This window comes from Daucus carota, chromosome 6, assembly GCF_001625215.2.
Source record: "Daucus carota subsp. sativus chromosome 6, DH1 v3.0, whole genome shotgun sequence".
In the NCBI taxonomy this organism is placed as follows: Eukaryota; Viridiplantae; Streptophyta; class Magnoliopsida; order Apiales; family Apiaceae; genus Daucus; species Daucus carota.
In genome coordinates, this window is record NC_030386.2 from 39607747 (window position 1) to 39635608 (window position 27862).

Consider the following 27862-nt stretch of genomic DNA (forward strand, 5'->3'; position numbering starts at 1 on the left):
ATTATTTATCACTGATGATAAAAATAATGATTATTAATATAAAATAATTTATTAATTTATATTTCTCAACTACCCCTTTTAAAATATATAAGTTATCTAAATATTAATATTATGTGTTAAAATTATTAACAAATTATTAATTTTTTATAAAACAAAATTTACTATTCATGCATAATTATTACAGAAAGACTCCTCGACATGGCCTAGCGGCCATACCTCGGCTTTCAAGTATGTATATTTTCAATATAATTATGATTTAATTTTAAAATTCAAATTTACTTAACGTCTATCTATAGTAAGGTAATATAAATTTTTAAAATTCAGAATCACCTAACGTCTTTCTATAATAAGAAATACATATATAAATTTAGGATGTGCATGTAGCACCATCCTAATTTTAATACTTATTCAAAATAAATAATATTATTAAAAATTATTTATCACTGATGATAAAAATAATGATTATTAATATAAAATAATTTCTTAGTTTAATATAAATTAAGTTATGATATATTTCTCAACTACCCCTTTTGAAATATATATAAGTTATCTAAATATTAATATTATGTGTTAAAATTATTAACAAATTATTAATTTTTTATAAAACAAAATTGTCTATTCATGCATAATTATTACACAAAGACTCCTCGACATGGCCGCTTCGGCTTTCAAATATGTATATTTTCAATATAATTATGATTTAATTTTAATAAACATAATAATTGATTTAAATATAATTTATTTATTATGACATTAAGTGCTTAGATATTTATATCTAAATTTATTTATGCATCAAAATTGTATTTTAGACTTTATCCTTTCCAGACTTTAATTGTATTTATGCTTTTTGCCCATGGGCACATGTAGTAAAATCATAGAAATAAATTATTTGTCGCATTTAGGATAATGTCATTTTGAAAAAAAAGGTATAAAACTATATTTTAAACTCCTTTCTTAGCACACCACACTTCTTGGTTGTGAAAACACGGGTTCGCTTTTGCTCCTGTGATGTGGAGTTCCAAGTTCATCATCACCCATTATCAGCCTCACATGGAATGATAGATAAGCTTAGGAAAATTCCTGGGCTGTAACATATCTGTAAGGTTCATCCTTATGCAGCTAGTATTGCTTTTGATCTTGTTTTGATGTTACCTCCAAAACATATTAAATTATGTCCTGTAAGGCTCATCTGTACGTACCCTTGAAACTTTATGTCAAGTAGTTGAATGTTATAAAAAAAAGGCATACTTGTTGCAAGAAGTCTGCAGCTCCTTGCCCTGGACATTTGAAACCTATTGTATCAAAAAACTCAAGCATATGTCCTATTCTGTTTCTTATCAACTCCAGAAGTTGAGGACCTGGATTATCCTAAATAGCAATCAAAATCTGACATACAATAATACAATATTTTAATTGCAAGTAATTTATTTTTTTATAGAAAACTTTTTGTCTTATTTGATTAACTCTACTATTTTATTTTCTTGGAAACAATTCCTTGCACAACCAAATTCGTTGGACTCAAACAACCATGATTTGGAAGGATCTAATACATAAAAATATGACAAATGATAAGAGAAATATATGTTGTGTAAATATTTTATAAACACACATCTCTTAAATCGTAGTATGAAGATCATTCAAAAAACAGCAAATTTCATCTTCTTTTTTCTAGTTAAACCTATCATTCTTCTTCCACTGCATTGTTACTTTGATCACAATGGATACAAATCTTGTTTCAGATTTTGGCTCAAATATATTTCGAATTTGTAGTCTTTATCTCGTGACAACACGGAGCCACAAAGTGCAAATAGTATAAGCAATGCAAATGAACAAACGTCCTTGAGACAATCAACCTCCTGCCCAATGCTAATCAAACTCCTGCCCAATGCTACAATACACCGGAACAATGCAGAAGCCATCTGGTTGATGAGTACTAAAAGCATGTACCGTTTGAACAATCTGCAGTAGGATAGTTTATAATTATAGAGAGTAGAAATATGCCTGAGCACTTAAAGAAGAAGTTATATTAATTTAACAGAAAAGAATTTACCTTCCAGCATTTGGAGTCCAATAACGTAATAAGTAAGGAGTAATAAGTAAGAAGTTATATAAAATACGACCTTCTTGTATTATTCTCATCTGGTTCCTCCTCTTTTGCTTTTTTCTGAATACACATACAACCAAGCTCAGGCCTAGCAAAATCATTACAATTGACCCTGGTAAGATGACTATGATTTTCTCATTTTCGCTCCCCTTACTACAGTCACCTAGTTAGGAATATATATCGGTAAATCAAGTTTATATAATATAATGCTCTAGTACATCGCGTAAATTGATAAGATAGTAATGCAAGACAGATTTCAAACAACTTGGAAGCATTTTTTGTATACATGTTGTCCATCAGGATATTATTCTTGTTATTAAGTATCATATAAGGTTGTAATATGAATCATGTAAATATAATCATGTTATTAACTATTGCACATATAAGCTCATCATAAAAAGGGAACATCTACTCCGAACTTACATAATAATAAATGGAAGAAAAAAAAATTGACTCCCAGTTATTTAGAAGAGATTTTCTCCACAATCCTCTTATCATGTACTCAGCTCCAACCAAGGAGTCAATAGATAGTAGTACATGATTTGTAATATAGATAGATATATGTCCATTAAGTACACATATAAGTTAAATGCTTTAACAGAGTATATGTACCTCTACATATACCACATCAGGCACCACATACGGTCTACATGATTCAAATCAATCTGCAAATCATGAACAAAAGTATAGAAATCGCGCATATGGAAAAACATAATTAACTATAGCATAACAAATAGTGTAGAAATTATTATCTATTTCTCATTATATATCTAATTAGTTGTAAGTAATGATCAATTAATAGCACTCTCAAATTTTAGAATGAAGAGGCTTTATATTAAATCTACGACTTCAAAATTCTTCCATTCTGATCAACAGAGGAAACAAACAATTCATATCATTTCCTTCCTGCAAAGTTCAACATGCATTTTCAATTCTATTATGCTCTTTTTCAAACTAAATTTTCAGACATATTTATGGCAAGCAGAGGTAATAAGTACAGTGACAGACTTGAGCTACATATTTATAACATACTTAACACATATATTTAAAAACATGAAACAAATGTTAACAATTTAAAGACCTATTAAAATCAGTGATTAACATTAGAGAGAAATTAAAGGAAAAAGTACCTAAACACATTCTGCAGTCACGCTTTATGAAGTTTGATTGCCCGACTTTGCAAGGTATGCAAAAAAACCTGAAATAAGTGGTACATAAAATCTTTAACATCATCACCTAAAAGAAAAACAAAATCAAACACATGTGTAATAGAACACTTGGTATGCAAATTAAATGGAGAAAAAAAATTACATATGTAACCTAACTGGTTTGAACACTTAATAATCGAACACACATTCTCTCCCGGAACTCCAATCAAACACCTGATAGACAAAATCACTTATATGATCTAATTCTCTCCTGGAACTACAATCAAACACTTGGTATGCAAAAAGATTCATATTGTATAAAAATTCTCAAATAATACAGCTGAATTGAAAAAAATGAAGAGAACTTTAATCAAACAGTTTATATGCATTCACAGCCATTGATGTTTTTACTTGCCTCGGATATTATGAGATTCGTCACATCTGCTGCAATCAAAGACTGATACATATGATTTTCAATTACAAATCTACATACATAACATTTGAAATTAATTAGTACAAATCTCTAAAATCATATATTAAAAATATGTCGGCAAAAATGCAAACAAAGCAGGTCAAAAGATGAGATATGTAGAACTAAAGAGTATTAGGAGTGAATGAATGTGATCTCAGATTTAAGAAAGATAAAAGTGAAAAAAATGAGAAGTTTGAATTTGAAATTTTGAATCCGTGTGTTTCAATTCAAAATTTAAAATCCAAAAAAATCTCGGAAAGCTTTGTTAGGAAGCGTCTTACAGAAGATTAGTTAGAGGAGTATATGCACATGTAGGTATGGGTGTGTGGCAGTGTTGGAGAATGGGCCGAATATTTTATTACATGCTTATAAACAAACATAAACACGTGTTCTCTCCCGGCGAAACCATGGTATGTATCACTTAACATTTATACGACTTTGCTTACAAAAAACTGATGAATACTGTATTTGTAGGAGGGCAAAGGTGACATTTCCTTAGGGAATGGCCTTCAGGCTTTATAATTTAATGTAGGTATGGGTGTGTGGCAGTGTTGGAGAATGGGCCGAATATTTTATTACATGCTTATAAACAAACATAAACACGTGTTCTCTCCCGGCGAAACCATGGTATGTATCACTTAACATTTATACGACTTTGCTTACAAAAAACTGATGAATACTGTATTTGTAGGAGGGCAAAGGTGACATTTCCTTAGGGAATGGCCTTCAGGCTTTATAATTTAAAGTGATACCACTTTCTTCGAAAACGAATCTTATTACTAGTTGAGATTTGTAAAGGTTGGCGCAATGCAAGTGGAAATTTCGTACTCATACATTCTTGTCTGTACTCGCTATTTTAGATCGCATTTCGAGAAACTGAACATGGCATGTTGTCACTCTATGACGATTGATAACTGCTGTGAGCTGTCAACCTGTTCCGTAGGTAACCGTTGCGGATTTTGCGGGTTAATTTGATTATTTTATACTCGTATGGATTAATTATTAATCCTCCGTACCCCGGCGAGGGGCTCGACACGCATTGTATCGCATTGTATTGCTCTGTAGTTTGATAAATTATTTTGGGGAAAATAGATTTTTTTGTCACCCAATTTTTTATTTATTTAGAAACCTACCACTGAACTATAATTTTTTCCTTTTTTGTCATTAATGTTAGGTTCAGATTTTTTTTATCACTAACGTTAGGTTCAGATTTGATTATTAGCACTATATTATTCCTTTTAGCATTATTAAAATATAGTGTTAGTCTGCAATATTATGGTGATCTGATATGTGCCTATATCTTTATACTCCCTATGTCCCCCTCATTTCTTTACGTTACTTTTTAACACGTTTTTTCATGTTCATTTAAAGTATAGTTCCATAATATATTTTTTAAAATTTTTTTCTCTGAATAAAAGTTTGATGTAAACTTTTATTCAAAATTTTTTTTTTTTAAAAAAGAGTTACGAAATTATACTTTATAGAAGTCTCAAAATGTGAGCAAACAGGTACGTAAATTATTGAGAGAGACGGAGGGAGTATGTATTACTACATATGTGTGTTAGGTAGTTTACTATGGAGTACCAGAGTTAGACAATCATTTTGAGACTCCTAAATATCGACACATATCACTACATATAAAAATATCGACACATATCAGATCACCATTATATTGCAGACTATCATATTTTAATAATGCTAAAATGAACAATATAGTGTTAATAATCAAATCCGAACCTAACGTTAGTGACAAAAAAAATCCGAACCTAATATTAGTGACAAAAAAGAAAAAGATTATAGTTCGGTGGTAGGTTTCTAAATAAATAATAAATTGGATGGTAAAAAAATTTATTTTCCCATTATTTTGAACATTTTATTCTTTCAGAATAAAAATTTGATGTTTAAATTTTTATACAAAAATAAAAATAAAAATAAGTTATAGAAATTATGTTTTATATGTGTCTTAAAATGCGTGTCGAGCAGTGTAAAAAAACTGTAAACAATTGAGGGAGACAGAGAGAGTAGTAATATAAACGAAACTCATCAAACATTAATAATTTGTATTTGAAATTAAAAATAAGATCTGTAGTATTTTTCCATTGTTATGGGTCTAAATTGGAAAATAATTGTAATGTCCGACTAGATTTAAAAGCCATGCTTCTAACTTATAAATAAAATAATAACCGAATAAGCCCACCGATGATTCTTAAGTCCACCGAATATCTTATTTTTTAATAAATTTTTATATTTTTTAAATATGATTTTATAAAAATATGAATAATTAAAAAAGGTAATTTTATGATAATTTATATATCCACTAAAATATGAGATACCAAAATATTAGGGAATTTATCAAAAATACCATATTTTCTAAATTTTTTTTGCGATTTTACAATCTTCTCAAAAAAAAAAATTGCGAAAATACTAATTTTTTAGAAAATATTACAAAAATACGGTTTGCAACTAGATGCAAAAAGATGAAATTTCAGTTGATTGGTCCGGCACGGGTTGCGAGTATGGTTGCATTTTTTTTTGCTAAGTAAGTATGGTTGCATGCGGTTGCAACGGGTTGCATACAGTATTTTTATAAATACTTTCAAAAATATGATATTTTTGCAAAATATTAAAAAATGATATAGCATTTTTGTAAAAACAATTTTGGATTTAGATATTTATGAAAAAACCCTTATTTTTAATGTAGCTTAAAATATATGTCAATCATTACAAAAAATGAAAAAAATATAAAAGAATATGAAAAGAAACAAGGAGGGAGTGATTATAAAAAGTTGTGTCCGCGGGAACTACATCCATCTGCAGTTCTGCACACATATTTGCATCTCTACTTCCTCTGAACATACTCTACTATACTGCAACTCTTGTAGGAACTCTCATATTTCAAGTAAAGTTTCTGAAACTCTCCTGCTTTTTAATGTAATCTTGATGAGTTTACCTATTTATTTGCTTCACTGTTGTTACTGTTAGCTTAGTTGACCATGTTTTGCTAGATCTCGGCTTACAGCGCGACGATCATTTTGATCGATCATTGGTTAATTCAGGCGATCTTGAGAATATTATTTTAATTGTTTAAAAAGTTTTGGAATATAATTTGAGGTGAGATCTCGAGATGTTTGTTAATGATCTTCAATTCTGCTCTGAATCAAGGATTAGATCGAGCTACTATTGCTAATTTAGAGCCTCGGATTACTTAATCGAACTTGATTTTGTTATTCACTTGTGTGTGGCTTGTCTCGCAATAGTCTCATTTATCTAGTTGGTTAAGTTCGATCTTCGTGATTAAATTTCGTTTAATTAACATGACCACGAGGACCGTTAAGTTACCAGTTCTCCTGAGTTTAACTCGGTGCCTCGGGGGAATGCTTATTTTATACTCAATTCTCAAACACAAGATCCAAATTTCTTGTTAACAATTTAACAGATAATTAAAGTATATGATCGGATACTGATAATGCAGATGTACTTGCAGGAGGATATATGGCATCACTAGCTACAGCTGATATCTGTGACGCACATATTCCTCTTTTAAATAACGGAGATGTTCGTGTTCTGCAACCAATTTTTCAGAGCTATGGCATGTGTCGAGCATTCTCAGGCCCTATCGTGACTCTCAAGGTGTTTGAAGACAACGTGATGGTCCGAGGGCTTCTGGAAACCAGAGGCGAAGGCAGAGTACTGGTCGTGGATGGTGGGGGCAGCATGAGATGCGCCTTGGTAGGAGGCAATTTGGGAGTGTTGGCTCAGAATATGGGGTGGGCTGGTATTGTGGTGAATGGATGCATCAGAGACGTCGATGAGATCAACAGCTGTGATATTGGGGTTAAAGCACTGGCAACACATCCGCGGAAATCAAACAGAAGAGGCCTTGGGGAGAAGAACGTTCTGGTGCATATTGCAGGAACGATCATTCACGACGGAGAGTGGTTATATGCAGACGGTGATGGCATTCTCATCTCCAAAACCGAGCTCTCTCTTTAAAGTATGGTCATTCATTGTAATGTATTGACAATACCGTGATCAGTGATGACTGATGAATAAAGTTACAATGTTGACATGAACTTCTTGAAGATGAATTGAAATTGTTTTCTTCTAATGGTTCAATCGGCAAAGCTTTTTTGCTACCAAACCTGTGCTTAAGGACCACTTATTGGGGTGTTTGCGTTAATTTAGAAAAAAACTAAAATTACTTTTCAAACATTTCAAGTTTACAATTCTTCTCCTGAATTTTGTTGAACATATTTTGTTTACATGTAAAGTTTGCTCGAACAGTTCTGGAAACCGGCAAATGCAAGGTTGAAAGTCTTGTGACCAGGAAAGAATCCCGTAAGAGACGCTATTCACTAACATTTTTTTTAAAATATTTTTTCAGCATACTACATTTTGCTCCAAGAAGAGTGTTTTTTGAAAATTTGTTTGATGTCATCAAAGAAATCAATCTCATCCGCCACTGATCCTGACTCAGCTTGTAACCAGGATGGCTTCCTCTATATTATTGAACTTGTTTCTTGACTAAGTTATACTTCTCGTCTCCGCCATTTCTGCACAATTAATTCATTCCTTTCCTTGCTCTTAAGTCTCAGCCACTCGACCCACAGGCCACAGCTCAACTCCATCTCAACATTTATTTGTTCTGCACTAGGATTAAGAAAATTGTGAGTGGCTTCCGGTTCGATAAATATAAGAAAGAGTAGTGCTAGGTGCACATAATTTGGTACAGAAAATTTGTATATAATGATGTGACAAATGATGTGGTGGGTTTTAATTGGGGTGGTTGGTGTAAATGAGGGGGGCCATCCAATTAAAATCCGCCACATGTCATTATGTACATGTTTTTGTACACAATTATGTGCATCAAGCAATTTTCCAATAAAAAAATCCGAGTTTCACCTGATCCATCAGACTTGGCAACTTGGGGAGTAATCCTGTTGCATCTTTCGTGGAAGATCTTGTAATGATATAATTTGGGGTTAATTATCTAGTTGGTGTGGGTTTAATGTATCAAATTGGTCATTGAACTCAAAACGGTATGTAGTGACCATAAACATCAAGTACCTTGAAATATAAGTTGAATCAGAAAAAATATTATTTATAAGGTTTTACACATTATTTTTGAATGTTACCAAAACCAAGTAAAATGTTATGACTTCTAATATATATGATAATATATTTATATTTTCTCAAGTTTATTTATTATTTATTTTTAATTAAAACAAAAAAATAACTATATAATAAAATATAAATAATAAATAAACTTGATAAAATATAAAAATATTATGTTAAATACTAGAAGTCATAAACTTTTAGTTGGTTGTGGTAACATTTACAAATAATGTGTAAAACTTTATAAATAATATTTTTACTATTTGAACTCATATTTCAAGTTTCAAGGTACTTGTTTGATATTTTTGATGATTTTAATGACCATCTTGATATCGTTTTGAGTTTAGTGACTAATTTGATACATTAAAACCACTTCATTGACCAATTTGATAATTAACCTATATAATTTGTTGCTTGTGTGTTCAAAATATTCATGGAAGCAAGTTTAAATGGAAAATATATGGACTCGATTTATATAGGACAACTCAAATCGTTTAATTCGACTCTAATTTAATACATAAATTTAATGGCATCTTACAAACAAAATCCGTAATATTTACTATTTAATTTTTTTACCTTAAGTCCTTGTTGCTGTTTCCTGTTTGTTTGATAATATTTTCCTTATTTTTTGTCTTTAAAAAATATTTATCATATCATATTTTAGAAAATTTAAATTGTAAAAAATTATGTTTTACTTATCTCGTCCCTCAAAAATAAAATAATTTTTAACCAATAATTTTTTTTAAAAAAACTGTTAGCTAATAACATTTTTTCCTGAAAGAAAAATATTTTGAAACTGAACATTGTCTCATCAATTTTCTTTATTTTTTTTAATAATCATCAAATAGCAAAATATAATTTTAAAAATAAAAACATATTCCAAATCAAATAATTTTTAAATCAAATTATTTTTAACAAATAAACCAGGCATGTTTTATATAAAAAGGATTACATTTTTTTTGAAAACAAAAATGAATTACATTTTATAAATTGTACTCATTTACTTGGTAAAAATGGAAAAAAGGAAGGCCAACTAAAACAAATGAATGGAACAAAACAAAACTTTGGACTGACAACGATTGATCAACCCTCTAAAAACATCTAAAGCATTCAAGAATCAAGAACTCTCGGATCCGCTATATATATTCTACTTAAAAAGGTACCATCTTTTTCATCTTTCGTCAAACTATACACACAAGCACACATTCTTGTGCATATATAATCATTTAACCACATAAATTTTGCACACACGACACAATTTAGCCTTGTTCTGAGCTGCAAGATTGTATTTTTGGTTAGATATATCTGACCCATTTCATGAAATCCTGCAATTAGCTAGAAATTAGTGTTTTTTCACTTTGTTTGATGGTTTTAAGAATTTAATATAGGTTGTTCTTGTGTATTTTGCTTAGAAATGTTCTTGATAAGGGTTTCTAGACTGACATTGAAATTTGGGAAATAAATTAGATTCTTAACTAATTTTTTTTGTTTTTTTGTGAATTAGTGAAGAAAATGTTGAATTGTAATTCAAAGTTTTTGGGGGTCCCAGTGTAACAAAGATAGTGTATTTTTACTGAGATGAAGTAATTTTCGGTGGTCCAAGGCTATTATTTGAAGAGGTTGAAAGGTAGTTAGTAAGGGGTAGCTATGGATGAGAATATGAGATACTATATCGTTGTGAATCGAACTTGTAAGTTTGCTGATTTTGTTTTGAATTGCATATGATTAACTGTGATTCTATTATGTGATTCTTCTACTATAACAATGTAACTCTTTGTGAAGTTCTTAGGCTTTCACTGTTTAATTTGTGTTCGGGATATGTGGGAATGTGGAATATTCACTCACCCTTGTTCAAGCGTTGTTGTTTTGGTTGACGGATGACTATGAATTGTTTTGACCTGTTATTGTTTTGTGGATTATGTATGAAGTTTTTCAATGGTAAACACTCTTCTTGCAGTAATAGACTTAAGGGGTTGAGTACTTTGTGGTTTGTGTTTTTATAGTCTATCAAACTTTCAAGATGTGATTGTGACATAATGAAGATTGGTACTTGGTAGTAGTAGTACAGTAAGTAGATGTGTCTTACTAGCTAGAAAGCAGGTATACTTCATCTGGGTGAAGAACTGCGTAGGGGATACTTGGGGGTGCGGCGGGGTGCGGCGGGATACGCACGGGATACGCCATGTGGCGTATCGGTGGAGGCAGTGATGGGGATACGCGGGGGTGCGGGGATGGGGGTGCGGGAATGGCACAAATCGTAATTTTTTACAACTTTTTTTTAAAAAAAAAACTTAAAATTAGTTGGTCAAAATCATGAAAGCCATGATTATACTCGATTGAATCACTTAAATTGCAATATATATTTATGTATTTTAATTGTCAAGACTTAAGGATGATTAATTTAGTTATTCAACTATTTTGTTCTACTTAAATACATCTTATGTATTATTTATACATATATATAATATATTTAATATTTTAATATTTGCCGTATCCCCCCGCACCCGTATCCCCATATTTTGGAATTTGACGAATTCCCGTATCCACGTACCGCGCACCCGCACTCCCGCACCCGCACTCATGCTTCCTAGCTTACTAGAGATTCAGAAGTACTATTTTAATGTCCATGTTACTGTTCTGAAAACTAGTAGTATTTGTTTCTGGCTTGCAGTACATGCTTTCTGATTCGAGAGGAAACGCCTAAAAGTCAAAGTCATGGACTCGGCAAGGGAAAAATTTAACCTTTCAGGACCTACACATTTAACCACCGTTAACTGGTAAGGCCTTCCCTCGGCAGAGCTAATATTTTTTTAGCTGAGTTCAATGCTTTATCTATAATATTGTAATTTTGTGCACAGATGTATTTTGTGATCATTGTTTAATTGATAACTGGGTGAGAGAAATTAGACTTTCACATATTAAATTTGATATTTGTGCTAATAAGCTTAAAGAAAGTAATTTACGTGAATCATATATTCATATGCGAGCACTTATGAACAACTAATTGGGTACCTATGGCGCCAAGGGTTATGTCCAACTCCCGTGCTTTTTGCTATATGTAGCAGGCCTGCCTATAAGTGTGTATAATGACTTTTAAAGGTTTTATTTATTACGATAAATTACTTAAAAGTTGTATGACTTTTCTACATGCATCACATTCTATCCACAATTTGAGTCCTTAAAACATACTCTATATGAACATAAAATTTAAGAATGCATTACTTATAGTTTGTATTTTATTTTTATGAACAAAGTTTTTTCCAACCCCAGTGTACAATAATTGCATTGGTAAATATTCATTATTTTATAGTATCATTCTTTGATGCTTTGGGTTGTCCATGTAAGATGTAAAGGATTGCCATGCAGGAAAGACGTGGATCACCAAAGGTCAGTTGCTGCCAGTTTGGTTCAGGGTGTGTATATACTAGAGAGAGACCGTCATGAGAAACGGGAAGGATCTCAAGCGCTTGCTCCTCCTTGGTGGGAATTCTTTCATTTCAAATTGTACCGTCAGCTTGTTGATGATCCTAATTCATCCATTTTTGGTGCCATTTATGAGTTGGACCTCTCAAAACAGGATCACAGCCTTTCGGTGAATGAGATGCCCCATTATGTAATCGCCTTCAGAGGCACAATTAGGAAAGGGGATGCTTTTTCACAAGATCTCCAATTGGATTTTCAAGTCATTCGGAACGGACTTCATCAGACATCTCGCTTTGAAATAGCTATACAAGCTGTTCGAAGCTTGGTAGCTACATTTGGAACTTCAAATATCTGGGTAGCTGGCCATTCTCTAGGGTCCTCAATGGCATTGCTTGCAGGGAAGAAAATGGCTAAAATGGGCATATTTCTTGAAGCTTTTCTTTTTAATCCACCTTTCTTGTCTGCACCTATCGAAAGGATAAAGCAGAAGAAGGTGAAACATGGGATCCGTTTTGCAGGCAGCATGATCACTGCAGGCCTTGCTTTTACTGTGAAGGCTAAACAGAAGAACCACTCTGAAGATCCATTTATTGCTCTTTCTGCATGGCTACCGAGTCTCTTTGTGAATCCAGCTGACCACATATGCTCAGAATATGTTGGGTATTTCGAGCACAGGAAAAAGATGGAGGACATTGGTGCAGGGGGTATCGAGAGGCTAGCCACTCAGCATTCAATAGGTGATTTGTTTATGCGCGCAATTGGAAAGGAGTCTGAAGAGCCACTACACCTCATTCCTTCAGCCAATTTAATAGTTAACCTGACCCCATCGGAGAGCTTCAAAAAAGCTCACGGAATTCACCAGTGGTGGAGAACTGACCTGAATTTGCAGTCCAGGCTCTACCGTTTCAGATAAATATTATTCGATATTGTTGTGATTGTAACAAAAGTTATGCCTATTTGTCTAGTGAGGTGATTGTGCTTAAATTCCTGGTTTTAGTTAAAGCTTGTAGCTTGTATCGTGATCTCAAAGTTTTATGTACTCGGCAAATCTCAGTATTGAGTGTGCTTGCATTGTATGATTTGTTGTTTTAGGTACTCGGCTGATCTCAGTATTGAGTGTGCTTGCATTGTATGATTTGTTTGCATTGGTATTGTATTGTAAGATTTGAATGATATTTCCTTTATCATCGCTGTAGTAATTAGGAAGGTTTTATTTTTTGTTATCCCGCTGGTTTATGAATTTCATTCTTACTCATCTTGATTCTTTCTGTCAGCCCAAGTTACGGATTTTACTCTTATTCATCTCGAGCTCAAGTTACGAATTTTATTCTTATTCATCTTGATTCCTTTGTCATCAAAATTTACAAATTTCATTTTTATTCATTTCATCTTGAGATATATTAAAACGGTTATTATCCGTAAAACATATATAAATAAGATTTTCATATTTTAATTTACCGATTGCATATATCGAGAGACGGAACGAGGTACCTACTTTAGCACTTGTGTTTGTGTAAATAGTTCAATAACTATTTTTGAAATTTTCATCAAACTGAATAAAAATTTGATATCTAGAAGAATGAAAATAGAAATAAATGGGATAGAGTGAAAAATATCAATCATTAAACTTCCAATGATTTTGAATACTTAATTTAGATTTTATGAAATATAGAAAATAAGATTGTACCTAATCAAAATTACAAGGAGAATATTAAATTATTTTTATATATTTACATTAAATAAATTTAGAATTGTATAAAATATCCGACTCTACCTGTCTTGTTAAAAGTTGTTTATCAAATACTATACTCTAAAAGGTTACAAATAATAAATAAAATAATCCAATGGAGAACCATTTTATGATCGACTGGCTAACAAAAATCGTCTCGGTGAGTGTGCACGCCGGATAAATCCAAAACACAAAAATATACATACACATACAACGCAGTCTGTATCTATATATTTTTTTAATTGATTTTATACACAGGCGAACAATCACGGAAAGAGGATAGTCCACAGCTGCCACAACACAACTAATTTATCAGAGAAAGAGAGAGAGCGAGAGAGAGTTGAAGAATCGAGAGAGACGAGATGGCGATGCGCGAGCTAGTTTCCGGCGGTGCGGCGTGTGCAGTTCCTGGTTCGTCCTCATCATCGAATCCTCTAGGCGCTCTCGCCAACGCGTTAATCGGCTCGTCTTCCAAAACTCAGGTTTGTTTCGCTACTTTTTCGTGTTCAATTTATCGAATTATACTTAGTTTTGTAGTGTTTGATGTGAATTATGATAATATGAATTTCCAGTTGTGTAAAGTTGGATAGAACTTAGAAGTTCCGTGAATTTGTTTGTTTTTTCGATGTGGAATTACGGCATAGTATGCTACAGGAGCTATATCTGTACTATACTAAGAATAATTGGAGAGGGAGGGAGGGAGGGCGGGGGAGGGAGTGAGGGAGAGAGAGAGAGCTTCCTAGTTATACACACGATCAAATCACAGTTGTAACTTTCTTTCTTCAGATTTTCTCGGCTATTTTTATTTGTTTAATTCATATCCTATGTATTACGTACTAACACATTTATAATATAGTATAGTTGTTTTTAGTTTAATTTGTGAATTGGATTGCGGTCAATTTTGTTGGTATGCAATATAGCAGTCATCTGAAAGTTGCTTATTATGTTATTTTGTTATGTATGCTGATGATCTTGTGGATGCATCTGATGTTGGCTAGACTATTGTAGTTCTCCTTTTCAGATATTTGATTTTCTTTATTTGATAAGTAATTAACAATTGTGTTCTTATGGTTAATTCACTATAGAGTGGGAAGTTTTGGGATAGAGGTTTAAATGTTGTGACTCTTGAATCCTGAAAACATTGCACTTCTTCGGTAATGAACGTCTAAATAAAAATCAAGATGTCTCACTTCATGCAGGATATGAAGAATAATTGAATTTTTAACTGCGTCAAGTAATATATATATATATATAGGGGATAGTTCAACGAGGAACTCCCTTATCCGAGTAACTGAGTAACTCTGCATCTGAGCCATACACACTACCCTGATGTAACTGCAAACCTTACCCTCATGTAACTGCAAAACTTACGCACCTTACGTCAATTCTAAAACACATAGTCACATATATATTTTTTCTATTATTTATTTTATATTACATATTATTAATATTTTTATTTTGATATCATATTTTTTATGATCCATATTTTAAATATTTTATATAAAAATAATGTTTACAAAGTAGAGAATAAGATGTTCTGTATCTGAAAAACTTAGAATAAATTTCATATAAAAAAATATGAAACATAAAAACTGTTAAAAATCAGAGAACACATAATAAAAACTTAAATATATAACACATAAAATACAGAACATGTAAGAAAAATTTTAAATTTTAAACATTAGACACGGAATTTAATATAAAAAAGCACACAACACAATTGAAATATATACAAAAAATCAATAATTTAAAGAACGGAACAATGATATATACTGAACACAAAACATTACTACACACCTTTTTTTTTAAACAACAAATATAATATTTTATTTAAAATAGAAAAACTTAAAATTATATTTTAATATGATACAAGTTACAAATACAGAACATATAAAATACAGAACAAGAACACAAATATACAAACAATACAGTACGGTACACATAAAAACTTTAAAAATACATACTAAAATATAAAATAATATTTTATTTTCTACTATAAAATACAGGACACATAAAAGAATTAAAAATAAGAAAAAATGGATAATTGGAAGTATGTTTATAGAATAATTGAAAATACAGAACAAGAAGAAATATAATATTAAATAATACAGAACACTATAATTTTTAGAAAAAATATGTACTGAAACATAGAATATGGGGAAATAGAAAAAACAGAAAAAAAAATATTAATAACAACATTGATCATAACTGGTGTAAACATGGAATAACCGTCACGTCTCTGTACACCGCGTGAGCTTCTTATTCATTCATTCAGTTATATATCTAAAGGGTTCCCAAGTTACCAAATGTAGTGGTTACTCACTGAGAAGGCCCCTATATATATATATATATATATATATATATATATATATATATATATATATATATATATATAATAGTGCAATATCTGATACCCTATGTGGATGTAGTTATTTCATGTTTTTCTGCAATTTGAGCTTGAACAAGATAATAAATGTAAATATATATATGGGGACTGTTTGAAGGTTATGAAATATGGAAGAGTGCAACAAAGAGTGATGCCCTTTTTTGAAAGCTTTCCATTATAAGGAAGTGAATAAATTAAAGGAGCTATAATCACTGTAATCAGGCATGGAGGCTGTTGTCTATCATTTGGTTTTGATAATTGTACTAATGGTATTAATATATAAAGATGATGAAAGTTGAAAATCTGGATGCACAATATTAAAACCTATAAAGCCCTGTATGTTGGATGGAAAGTTTTTTTAATGGTAACTGGCCGACGGGGGTAAAAATGTTTTTAGGTTTTGTAAGTACAGTCATGTGATTATCAGTGTGAAGTGCATATAATTTCTGTTCATATCAAGAAAACCGGCCCTCAGTACTGAGTCCTCTAGGGCAGGGTGTAGTGGGATTGTGAACAGTTATTGTAGTGTCAACGAGAGGGGATCTACAAATAATTTTGCTTCACTTAAATTCGACCATTTTTTTATAGATCTATGATTTTGCACATAGTAAAAAGAGTTGAGTGGGTCACCTGCTTGCTAGCCCCAAATCAAACTGTACAATATACAAGAGCATATGAATAAAAACCTACAAATCCTCTTCTCTATAACCTGAACATCTCGTCAAAAAACCCTCCATCAAAGCTTTAGGTTCTGTACCCATGTCACTACTAAGAATTTTAACAAAAAAGATGAAATAATATAACCTGCTGTAGCCTGAAATTTTCCAGCAGCTACTATCTAAGCAATAACCAAAGCATCATAAATTTTGATTACCAGCGAGATAAGAAAGGTTTTATAACCACTAGGTTGAAATATAAGATTGAATACAAGTGTTTCAGTGCATGAGTGATTAGAAGGCTACCCTTCCAGTGAAAAGTTATTTTGTGGTTTTATATACACTAATAACTGACTGAATGCAAGTTCAAAAGATTTTTCTCGTGCATGGACTAACTTCTCCTTGATTGCATTGTTTTATGATATCTGTTGTATCTGAGCAGGAAAGGTTGCAAGAGATTCCTACACAATCCAATGGAATATCTGAGGGCAATTTATATCCAGGAGGTCAGGAGGCCATTAACGCGCTTCCGGGATCCGAACTTGATCACCTACAGCATCCGAGTAGCCAGGTCTGTTATTTCGTTGGGTGTGTGCATGCATGCTATATTTTTAATTGGTCTTCTGGAAGGCTATTCTAATCTTTGGTTTTTACTTTTTATCAGGGATCTGCATTCCTTCATAATTTCCGATCTTCAGATCAGAATCGATTTGCAGATGCTTGGGATGACATACAAACTCCTCAAATGCCTCCTTTTCAGGGTAGAAACGGTTTAACTAATTTTCCATTGGAACATACTCGGGTTCAACCAAATTTAGAAGGTGAAAGGCTTCTATAATTATTAGAAAAAATTATTTTTGCTACTCCTGACCTGTGAATTTACCCCTATTGACACAGTATTTATATCTGTTGTCTCATGTCTGTAAGACATCTTCACACTGAAAATTTTAATACATCTCATTTGCTACTTTCAATATAATAGCGTAATTTTTTTTGTCTCTAATTGCAGGACCACCACAACGAGTATTATCAAGTTTTCTGCATTCATTTGTCAACAGTGGCCACCAGGGTCTTCCACTCCATCCTACTCAGCTTCCTTCTTTAGGATTGTCTGAAGGTGATAAAAAATGCATTCGTGACCGTAGTAGTATAATGGCTCGACACATCTTTGCTGACAAGAGCGAGGACTTCCTTAATTCTCAGGTCTGGTACCAATTACGAGTGTAGAAAGTTTTTTCTGCTAGTACTGTACATGGAAATAGTTTTCACTTCGGTTATTCAATATAACTTAAGCTCACTTATTCCAAATATGATCTTTCCATTTAGATGGCAATGCTCCTAGTTTTAACCCAAACAAAAGTAAGAAATCATAATTTATTGGGTGTTAAAGCTGTAGTTCTAATTTACTTCTCAATGTTTTCTGCTGACAATTTGTCTTTTAACTAGTGAAGTGGGTATCAAAAATATAATACAAACCATATAAAGTTACCATCTTCCCTCCTACGATTTACTGAAAAAGTCCTTTTTACATTTTTCTCAGGTAAATGCACTATTGTCTTCGTTAGATATTGATACTGATATCCGATCTCGAGGGGGGCCACCGGGAAGATTTCAGGAGATGGAGGAGTACTGGAATGATTCTCAAGTTATGCAACCTAATCCTCATGCAGCTGATGGATGGATTGCTGAATTTGGCCAAAATAGATTGCAACTCGCTGACCCTAATGCGTGGGCACACTCATTTGAGAAGCAACATGGTGCTAACGGCTGGGCTTCTGAATTTGAGCATGTATGTATTATTTTAAGATCACAATTAAGGTTGGCTAGGAAACTTGTTATCCTGATGTCCACGTATTTTTTATTTTTTTAAGTAATATTCTCTGTGGTACACACGTGCACTTGACTTTTCGCGATGGTACCATCACATTTTTGAATTCTATCTTTGGTAACCATGTACTTACGATTTTCCACATATAATACACTCATGTTATGTAAAACGTAATAGAATTGATTTCAGATTGTAAAATAAATTGTATATTTGAAATCCTTACTAAAAAATATATAAGATAGACCTTTGAATCATATAAATCAGAGTTAAATTGCGTGAGATATATATAAACTTCATAACTGAACTTTGATCATTTATATCTCACTTAGTTTGACTCCGGTTTATATGATTTAAAAGTCTATTTCATGTAGTTTTTTACAAAGATTTCAAATATTCAATTTATTTTACAATCTGAAATTGATTCTATTAAATTTTACATAACATGAGGGTATTATATGCGGAAAACCATAAGTACAGGGTTACCAGAGATATAAGTAAAAAATATGATGGTACTATCAGGAAAAGTCAATTCCAAAAGTGTACCATGGAGAATATCTCCTTTTAATGATTTTGGGCGCTCACTAAAAAAAACATTGGCACTAAAATTAGTTTGTTAAGAACTTGGTTGTGGTGGTGGTGCTGCATATCTATTATAAATACTTGGGAAAACTCTGCAATCACAATATTGATTCCTTCTAAGCATACACTCGTAGATATACAAGTGCGCAGGCAAATACGCTGGAACGGCCTAAAGTAAATTAAGCCCTCCGGTACCTTAAATTTAGAAGAACCCTTTTTGAGCTAATTACTTGGAAGCATCATTTCAATTTTGACTGCTAAGTCAATAAGCAGTCCATCCGTGTGTTGCTTTTCTTCTCCCTCCCGTCATGACTCTATTATCCAAGGAACTATGTTCTTTTTATGTGGGGTTTTATTAGCAGTTTTCCAGCACTATCTATCAAATAATTAGAATAAAAAATTTATATATCAAAGGCACTTGTAAATCTATACCAACAGCAATCATGACCAAAGAACACAGTTCTACAAGAATTATCGAGTACACAATGTCTGATGACTTTGGCTTCTTTTGTAATACCACAACAACTGCTAACAGGTATTCTCTACCATTGTTAAGAAATCGTTCCTTTGATCATCATTCATCATCTATTCTTCTCTTATTCATTTGTTAATTTGCTTTCCTTCATATACCCTGGCCCTAATTTCAATCCCAGTGTTTTCCTATTTTATATTTACTCCTAATGTCAATAGTAAACAGTCGTTTGACCTTTCTAGTCGATTTCAAAAGTCTACAATTTTTGAATTGATATGTTCCTTTGATGTCTTAAATGTGATATTTTTAGTGTTAACTCTTCACTAATGTCATTAAATTAGTTCTATGTTATTGACTTGAAAAAGCACTCCAGAAATACACATTAAGGTGGAAAAGAAATAACCCTTTTATTTAATAATTACAGGAACAGTCTCAACTTACATCATATGATCATATGAGAGGTGCAAGCATTCCAAACTTAGCTGCTATGGAGCAGACTCGTATGCTGGCACACACTCTAGCTCAAAATGACGACCCCAAGTTTCAGGTTATTAAGCTACTATGTTTTGTGTTCCATTTTTTTTGGCCCTATTTCTTGGTGCCATGAATACAAAATATCGTTAATTATGCATCATAAAAGAAGGATGAAGTTAATCAAAAGATATTAAATGCTTGTATGAGAGTGGAAAAACTTTGATTCTTTTTTTGCAGCAACCAAAATTTCTATTTTACATGATTCTGGATTTAATTGTACTATGTTGTTCTGGAGTGAATACCTCTGTATGCATCTTAATTGTTGTTTATGCTGACTTTACTATTGTTTTTCCATTTCCCTTGTCTCTATTGTTCTATGGAATGCAGAATTCGAAGTTTCTCCGGTTTTTGTCAAAGATGAGTCAAGGAGATTTCAATATGGATGAAAATCAATTTAGGCCACCTGTAATCTCTGCACCTGGAGACTGGGCAACTGAATATCAACAACAGTATAATAAAGGTCAATCATGGGCTGACCAGTTTGCACATGAGGAGGCAAGTAGATTTTAATCTTTGTAGCTTCTGTTCAGTTGATATTTACACCTGTTGTAAATGCTTTGAGTTGCCTGAATAATCCTAAATAGGAGAGGCTAAATCAAATAATCATGATTTGCATAATTGCAATATGCTTTTACTTTCCATAATATATTATTCTATGCAGTGCCACAAAATGTATTTATATTTTGAATTTTTGGTCCTCCGATCAACGCTATAAGTTAGGTTGACAGTTGGATTAGTGGTTAATATGTTTCAGTGCACTATCATAAGCGCACAAGATGCTGACAATGCTCCTGTGCAAGTAGGTTGTAGTTCATGAACTGAACAAGTCCCCCTTAACATCAAACTCCTCGAGGAATAGGCTTAAATTTGTTGTCAGAGCACTTAACGCAAAAGTAGGAAAAGCTACACAAATTAAAGATCTGGGAAGTCTGGTATAAGTTCTGTAGTCATCCTTGTGAATCCAACTAGGGGTGGCAATATCAGACCCGATCCAATCCGCAACCCGATTTACAGAGACAAAACCCCGAAGTGACCCGAAAATCACCCGATTGACCCGAAATGGACCTGAAATTAGAATTTCATTTCTAAAAATTTTAATTTTCAGTTTTATTCAATTTTAAGTGAATTTAGCTTGACCGAAATCGACCCGATTGCTGACACGAACACGATCTGTTACCCGAAATTGCCACCCCTAAATACAACTAAGCTGTCACTTTCTTTAGTTGCGTACTTTTCCCCTTCTGCTTCTATATTCGTTCTTTGGTTACTGAGAAGCATTTATGTCAATTTTTTTTATGATCATTTATAAGCATAGTCTTCATTTAATAAATTAGCGTTAAATGTTAAAAAATTCTTATTCAGTCCAGATTGTTTATATAAATATTTCCTGAAGAAAGTGTTTTTTTTATCTCAATTATGGCTGCAGCTTGCTCATGCACCTGAGGCGTGGGCCAATGAATTCAGCACTAAACATGGGCCGGTTAATGATCAGTGGGTTGATGAATTTTCCAAGCTAAATGTTCAAGATTGGGCGGATGAATTTGGAGATCAAATGGGTAAAGGAGTATTGGGAGACAGTTCTGCTGATAACTGGGCTGATGCTTATGATGAGTATGTCTACTTGATTTCAAAGTGTTCCTAGGGCAGGCTTATTTAAGAAAATTCTCTGGAGTTCCTCGGTCCATCTATTCTCATATGAATTTCACCAGTTTGTTAGATTATAACTTATTAGTAAATAGTTATTTAACTTTTCCCCCCCATTCCTTCAATCTATCTTGGAAATAAAGTTGGGAAGATTCTCTGTTAGTTATATTGCAAAATCCAGGGTTGCAACCGCCTCCACTACAACGCGTGTATAAGACGTGTGCTAGTGGTCTCCTGTGGGATTTAAATTCAAAATTGCTCCTTTTCTGCTTCCAGCTTACCTAATCTGAGACACCCCTTTGGGGATGGTTTCTCAGTTACCCCTCCCCTTGTCTATAAATTTAGGCTGAGTGGTTTCAGACTGGGATTGTTACTACTTACTAGCTACCTTAAGTGGTGGTGAACCAGTATGGTTGTTTTTCCTTCTGTTGTCTTGTGGAGTGACATTTATCAGTTTGTGATTAACTGATAATTACTTTTGCTAGTAATGAGGTGAATAATGTCCCTTGTTAATATCATCTTTATGATTGTGGAATTGCTCTAAGTTATCCTGCCCCCCCCCCCCCCCCCCCCCCCCCCCCCGCGTTTTTTAATGCAAACAATTTTCTGAAACTAATCAACAGGTACGTGAATGAGCAAGCAACTGCCAAACAGCGATCAGAAGCTTCTAGAGGGGTCTATGTCTTTTCAGATTTAAATCCATATGTTGGTCATCCTAATCCTATGAAAGAAGGTCAAGAACTGTTTCGCAAGGGGTTATTAAGTGAAGCAGTGCTTGCTTTGGAGGCAGAGGTTCTGAAGAATCCTGACAATGCTGAAGGTTGGAGGTTACTTGGCATAGCAAATGCTGAGAATGATGATGATCAGCAGGTCAGTATGTCATATCAAATGTACATACACCTCATGAATGTCTTGTAATATAATTATTCTAGCAGAACCATCTACATGAGATTTCAGGGTCGGACACCTGTGTATAAACATGTAGTTATGCTTTATTATTATTTTTATTTTGATGTCAGCTTATGATTTCATATGTTAGATGATTCAAATTCGGGGATTTTTTATTTATTTTTTTGGTTTTTCTTCATCAGTTCATCTTCAGTTGTTTATTTTCCTGTTCTTTTGTTGAAAATATGCTTTTGACAGGCTGATGTTTGCATATAATAAAGGATTTAAATTTTAAAAATAATTATTTTCTTCATCAGTTTGTCTTCAGTTGCATATTTTACTGTTCTTATGTAAAAAATATGCTTTTGACAGGCTATTGCATCTATGATGCGCGCACAAGAGGTCGATCCAACTAACCTCGAAGTCCTTCTAGCTCTTGGAGTAAGCCATACAAATGGTAAGTGGTACTACCTTTGCCGATGTAAATTAGAAACTGGTAATTGCTCGTGACAGCAGTTTCAAATGCCGAATTTGTAGTAGTTCTTAGAAATTTTTGAATTGCTACAGACTATCATTATAGAACTATTGCTCCTACCTTTCTCCAAAATATGTTTTATCATTTATGATTTATGTGAATTTTGATTTTTGCACGGATATTTTCAACTTCTAGTTTTTTTTTTGTATTTACTTTGTTCCTGCTAGTCATATCTAGACTTTCCTTTTTTTAGAGCAAAGGTCAGTTTGCAAGAAATTCAAATGCTAACACAAGCCTCCACCGAGACTATCTTTTTGGGTCATCTTTTATTAATTAAGAAAGAGGACATGAAACATGATTCGTGTTAGGTCACGTGGATATAAGCATTGCGTTTACCCAAAACACAGCGTGCCTTGTTTTATAATCGAGGACACGAATAGCTAGGGGGATAAATAGCTAGATAATAAATTCCTCTCACCATTATGCCAAAGACAATAATAATAACTTTACCTCCTTGCTAGAGCAACACAGGGAAATCAGTAGATCTAGAATTACTGATTGATGTATTTACAGTATCTATAGCTTAAACTTTTGGGTGGCGGAATTTTACACTGTCCATGTGCTTAAACATTCTATAATTTGTTGTCCTAAGATGTTACAGATTGTTTTATTGCCTTACTGATAAAAAGTGATGACTGGTCATCTTTGTAAATATCAGAGTTGGAACAGCAAGCTGCATTGAAGTACTTGTATAGTTGGCTAAGTCATCATCCGAAGTATAGCACTATTGCGCCTCCAGAACTGTTTGAATCTCTGTATTATGCAGATGTAAGTATTTTTGTATAAGTAGCAGTAGAACTCTCTCTCCCTCCCCCTCTCCCTCTCCCTCTCAATATATATTATAGGCATAGACATATACGTATGTATATTATATTGTAACTGCTTTGGAGTTGATGCAAGTAAAGTGGTCATTGCTTAGATATTTAGGGGTCCACTTGGGTCATTAGGTGAAAGACATGAACTCATCGTAGACCTATGAATTCTTGGTAGCTTGCTGCATGTAAATCTTGACATTACTCTAACTGTGCTTATTTGTGTGTATTTTAATGTTATTTTCCCCAATGTATGACTAACCATTGCCTATTGAGGCTGCTCCTTAATTTCTACGAAATTAATCATTGTCAAAGAGCCACCAGGTTTAGATGCAAGGAAAACAGATTGGTAAGAATTACGATCTGCTGTTATAGTTATAAATCAGCATCCGGGTATTTAAAGTTCCACAAGAAACTAGAAGTAAAATAGCCTAGTTTGCTGCGCATGCACTTATACCTATTTGTCTGTTAGTGCTTATGCCTGCGTATCTTTCAATTTGAAGTCCTCTGCCAAGAGTAAGAACAAGCTTCCTAGCAAAGCTGGGCACACCCACAAATGAGCCTGAGTTCATCAGTTTATCAGCTCATAAAGTAACAGTAGTTAGAACCACATACCACACAGAAGCCTTGAGGCCCTGGATTTTGAATATGTGAAACTAAGCGACTTGAAAGAGATATAGTTCTTTCAAAGAAAATAATCCATCATGCATAACTAGACCAAACATATAAAGTATACTTACGCTGGCTCTTGATCGACCTTTTCAGCAATACTAAGATTGAGATTCCATCACAGTTATGGACCTAAATTATGGATCATCATGCAATGTAAGAAATATATATATGATATCTAGAGAGAAATGATCATCTCATAAGATATCCTCTGAAAACTGAAACTTGACAACATTTCAACCTGCAGCTATTTCCTATATGGACCCTTAATTCACTTTTCTGTTTGTTTTTACATTAAAGGTTTCGAGATGTTTCAACGATGCTGCTAAAATGGCACCTGAAGATGCTGATGTCCACATTGTACTTGGTGTTTTATACAACTTATCCAGAGAATATGACAAAGCCATTGAATCCTTTAAGACAGCATTGGAACTCAAGCCACGTGATTACTCCCTATGGAACAAACTTGGTGCAACACAAGCAAATAGTGTTCAGAGTGCTGATGCAATATTGGCATATCAACAGGTATATTTTGTGTGTGTGTGTGTGTGCGCGCACCAAAATAAAGGATCACTGAAGAACCTTAAAAGGTTTTGATGTGTGTACACGATATTTAACAATGCAAATGAGGATAATAGAGAAGCACATACAACCTAAAGCAATAGTCAAACATTAGTAAATTCACCATTTACTACTTCTGTTTTAAAAAATTATTTGCAATTGGGTTTCTTTGGCTAGGCACCCCCCCCCCCCCCCCCCCCCCCCCCCCCCCCCCCCCGTTTTTTTGGTTAATTAGCCACCCGTTTCTTTAAAGTTCAAACTCATGACTGGAAGAAAGTAATATATAAGATGTTAAGGAAACATTTATTGAATTCTGCAACTTTTATTAATTTATGTTGCTTTGACTTTGATTCAGGCATTAGATATAAAGCCTAACTATGTCCGTGCATGGGCAAACATGGGTATCAGTTATGCTAATCAGGTATCTTCTTCATTGCTTATCTGTGCTCTACATTTACCTGACAGAATTATACTTTTTAGCACGTATTATAACTCAATTGGAATTAATTAGGTGCTTGCTTCAGCCTAGTAATGTTTAACTGTTAGTGAATTCTCGAATATTTAAAATCATTTTCTGTTTTATTGTATCATATTATTAGTTCCTGTATACAAAACCCACAGATGCAAAATGGCCACCATATTAAAAATACCATGTATAAGTTTTACAAAAAGTTGAGTGCTTGGTTAATATATTCCAGCTTAATAGTAAATGTTTCGATTTGAAGACTAATGTAATGTATCCATTCAGGGCATGTATGAGGACTCGATCCGTTATTATGTCCGGGCCCTTGCCATGAATCCAAAAGCAGATAATGCCTGGCAATATTTGAGAATTTCTTTGAGGTAAGTTAACTGAGGGAGGGAGTTTTTTTTTGTGTGTATATGTAATCGCCTATTATTAGACATTAGATAATCTATGTCCTCGTTCATTTGTAGCTGTGCTTCAAGAAATGACATGCTGGACGCCTGTGATGCTCGCAATCTCGATGTTCTCCAGAAAGAGTTTCCTTTGTAATTTATGCTCAACAGTAAATTATACTTGGACAAAAAAGAGTCTCTTCTACTGATTGGTCTCTGTGAGGTCTATATTCACCTTAAGGTAAGAAAGACATGTCATCACTTGTTCTTTATTTTTAGTGCTGCATCTGAACCTCTTACAACTGTGGGAGCCCAAGTCTGAAAGCAGCTTCTTAGGGATGGTAGAAAACAATGAGTGATGATCTGTGTACAATTTGAAAAAGAAATTATAGTATTACAGATTACAGCTTAGAACCTGTAAGACTTAAATTTATGTACATTTCTTGTATAACGACGCTATTGTACCATGATTAAGGATACAAATAAAAGTGTTCAAAAGAAATATATAAGCAATTTCGACATGTTTAAATATTCTTAACACGTGTTCTTTTTGTTGCAGCGACTAAAAAAAATATCGATATTGTTTGGATTATTTGATCCGATATGTTTAATGTTCTTAGTTATATCGATAGACAGATCATGATAATTGGTTGATGAATTGCTAGTGTTCCGTCGTTCGTCTGTACAGTGGGTTCAGATCCATCTTATGTCCACAACCAAGTGTGGGCCTAAGAGCTATCCTAGCTCATTGACATTTGAAGAACAAATGTGGGAAACAATTACTGCTGATATATGAAAGTGCCTAGCTAGGTTACCCTTTAGCATTGAATTATGAAGTTTAATTGATCTGATGGTTCCAGGAAAAAAAGACGTGTTGTTATGCATATTGTTTGATTGATTTGGGGTCTTTATTTTCCACGTCCATGGGGCCTAAAATCCCTCACTTTTTTGGACAATTGCTACGTACCTTGCTAGTACTATTTGGAAGGAACAACACATTCATTGATATACTTGTTGCATCAATCACTTGAAAACTCTCTCTCTTTTCCTTTTTGTAAATTCCTTGTCTGGAGCCTATGTGCGGAATCAGTAATCGGAAAGATCTGTGCTGAAATTTAAAATAATAATTTTCTTTACTTATAATTTGAAATTCGTCACAACTCAAGATAATACATGACTAAGAATTACTAAAATAAAAAATTACTACTCCCTCCGTCTCCTTTTACTTGTCCCTTTTGAAAAAATAACGCATCTTAAGAAAATGTTAGGTGGATATCTTGTTTTCATACATATCCCTAATAAATGTAATTAATTAGATAGAGTTGTGTATATATATATGCTAGTCAAACATTGGAAGTTGTTACATTTTGAAAAAACATACAAAAAGTTGCTTTGAAAAGAGAAGTGGACAAGTAATTTGGGACAAAAAAAATTTTCAAAAGGGACATG

General features: G+C 33.1%; 3 protein-coding genes and 1 non-coding gene across 12 annotated transcripts; 3 read left to right on the forward strand and 1 right to left on the reverse strand.

Annotated features, from left to right (window-relative positions):
* Positions 1–1566: 1566 nt before the first annotated feature.
* LOC108227156 (uncharacterized) lies at positions 1567–4129 on the reverse strand. 7 transcript variants are annotated; one of them, XR_010284232.1, is made up of 7 exons: positions 4006–4129; positions 3668–3737; positions 3416–3486; positions 3235–3302; positions 2717–2769; positions 2121–2192; positions 1567–1959 (listed from the first exon to the last, which is right to left on the reverse strand). It is a non-coding gene; the product is annotated as an uncharacterized LOC108227156 (transcript). The 7 variants fall into 7 exon arrangements; XR_010284230.1 differs by lacking the exon at positions 3416–3486; XR_010284229.1 differs by lacking the exon at positions 4006–4129 and having other exon boundaries at positions 3430–3486; positions 3668–3998.
* Positions 4130–6485: 2356 nt separating this feature from the next.
* Positions 6486–7832, forward strand: LOC108225261 (putative 4-hydroxy-4-methyl-2-oxoglutarate aldolase 3). Of its 2 annotated transcripts, none has more exons than XM_017400089.2 (2): positions 6486–6623; positions 7197–7832. In XM_017400089.2, the coding sequence occupies exon 2, from the start codon at positions 7217–7219 to the stop codon at positions 7715–7717; it is 501 nt and encodes a 166-aa protein (XP_017255578.1). In that variant the 5' UTR covers positions 6486–6623; positions 7197–7216; the 3' UTR covers positions 7718–7832. The 2 variants fall into 2 exon arrangements, with proteins under 2 accessions (XP_017255578.1, XP_017255577.1); XM_017400088.2 differs by having other exon boundaries at positions 7209–7832.
* Positions 7833–9857: 2025 nt separating this feature from the next.
* LOC108224525 (GDSL esterase/lipase At4g10955-like) lies at positions 9858–13485 on the forward strand. 2 transcript variants are annotated; one of them, XM_017399174.2, is made up of 3 exons: positions 9858–9998; positions 11511–11616; positions 12206–13485. In XM_017399174.2, the coding sequence occupies exons 2-3, from the start codon at positions 11555–11557 to the stop codon at positions 13173–13175; spliced, it is 1032 nt and encodes a 343-aa protein (XP_017254663.1). In that variant the 5' UTR covers positions 9858–9998; positions 11511–11554; the 3' UTR covers positions 13176–13485. The 2 variants fall into 2 exon arrangements, with proteins under 2 accessions (XP_017254663.1, XP_063936359.1); XM_064080289.1 differs by lacking the exon at positions 9858–9998 and adding an exon at positions 10390–10529.
* A 747-nt stretch (positions 13486–14232) lies between these two features.
* On the forward strand, positions 14233–26944 carry LOC108227823 (peroxisome biogenesis protein 5). The gene is made up of 15 exons (XM_017403183.2): positions 14233–14473; positions 17476–17604; positions 17698–17854; positions 18043–18236; positions 18574–18822; positions 20337–20459; positions 20774–20941; positions 21873–22057; positions 22714–22960; positions 23351–23435; positions 24172–24281; positions 25295–25519; positions 25911–25976; positions 26304–26398; positions 26492–26944. The coding sequence occupies exons 1-15, from the start codon at positions 14354–14356 to the stop codon at positions 26568–26570; spliced, it is 2232 nt and encodes a 743-aa protein (XP_017258672.1). The 5' UTR covers positions 14233–14353; the 3' UTR covers positions 26571–26944.
* Positions 26945–27862: the final 918 nt, after the last annotated feature.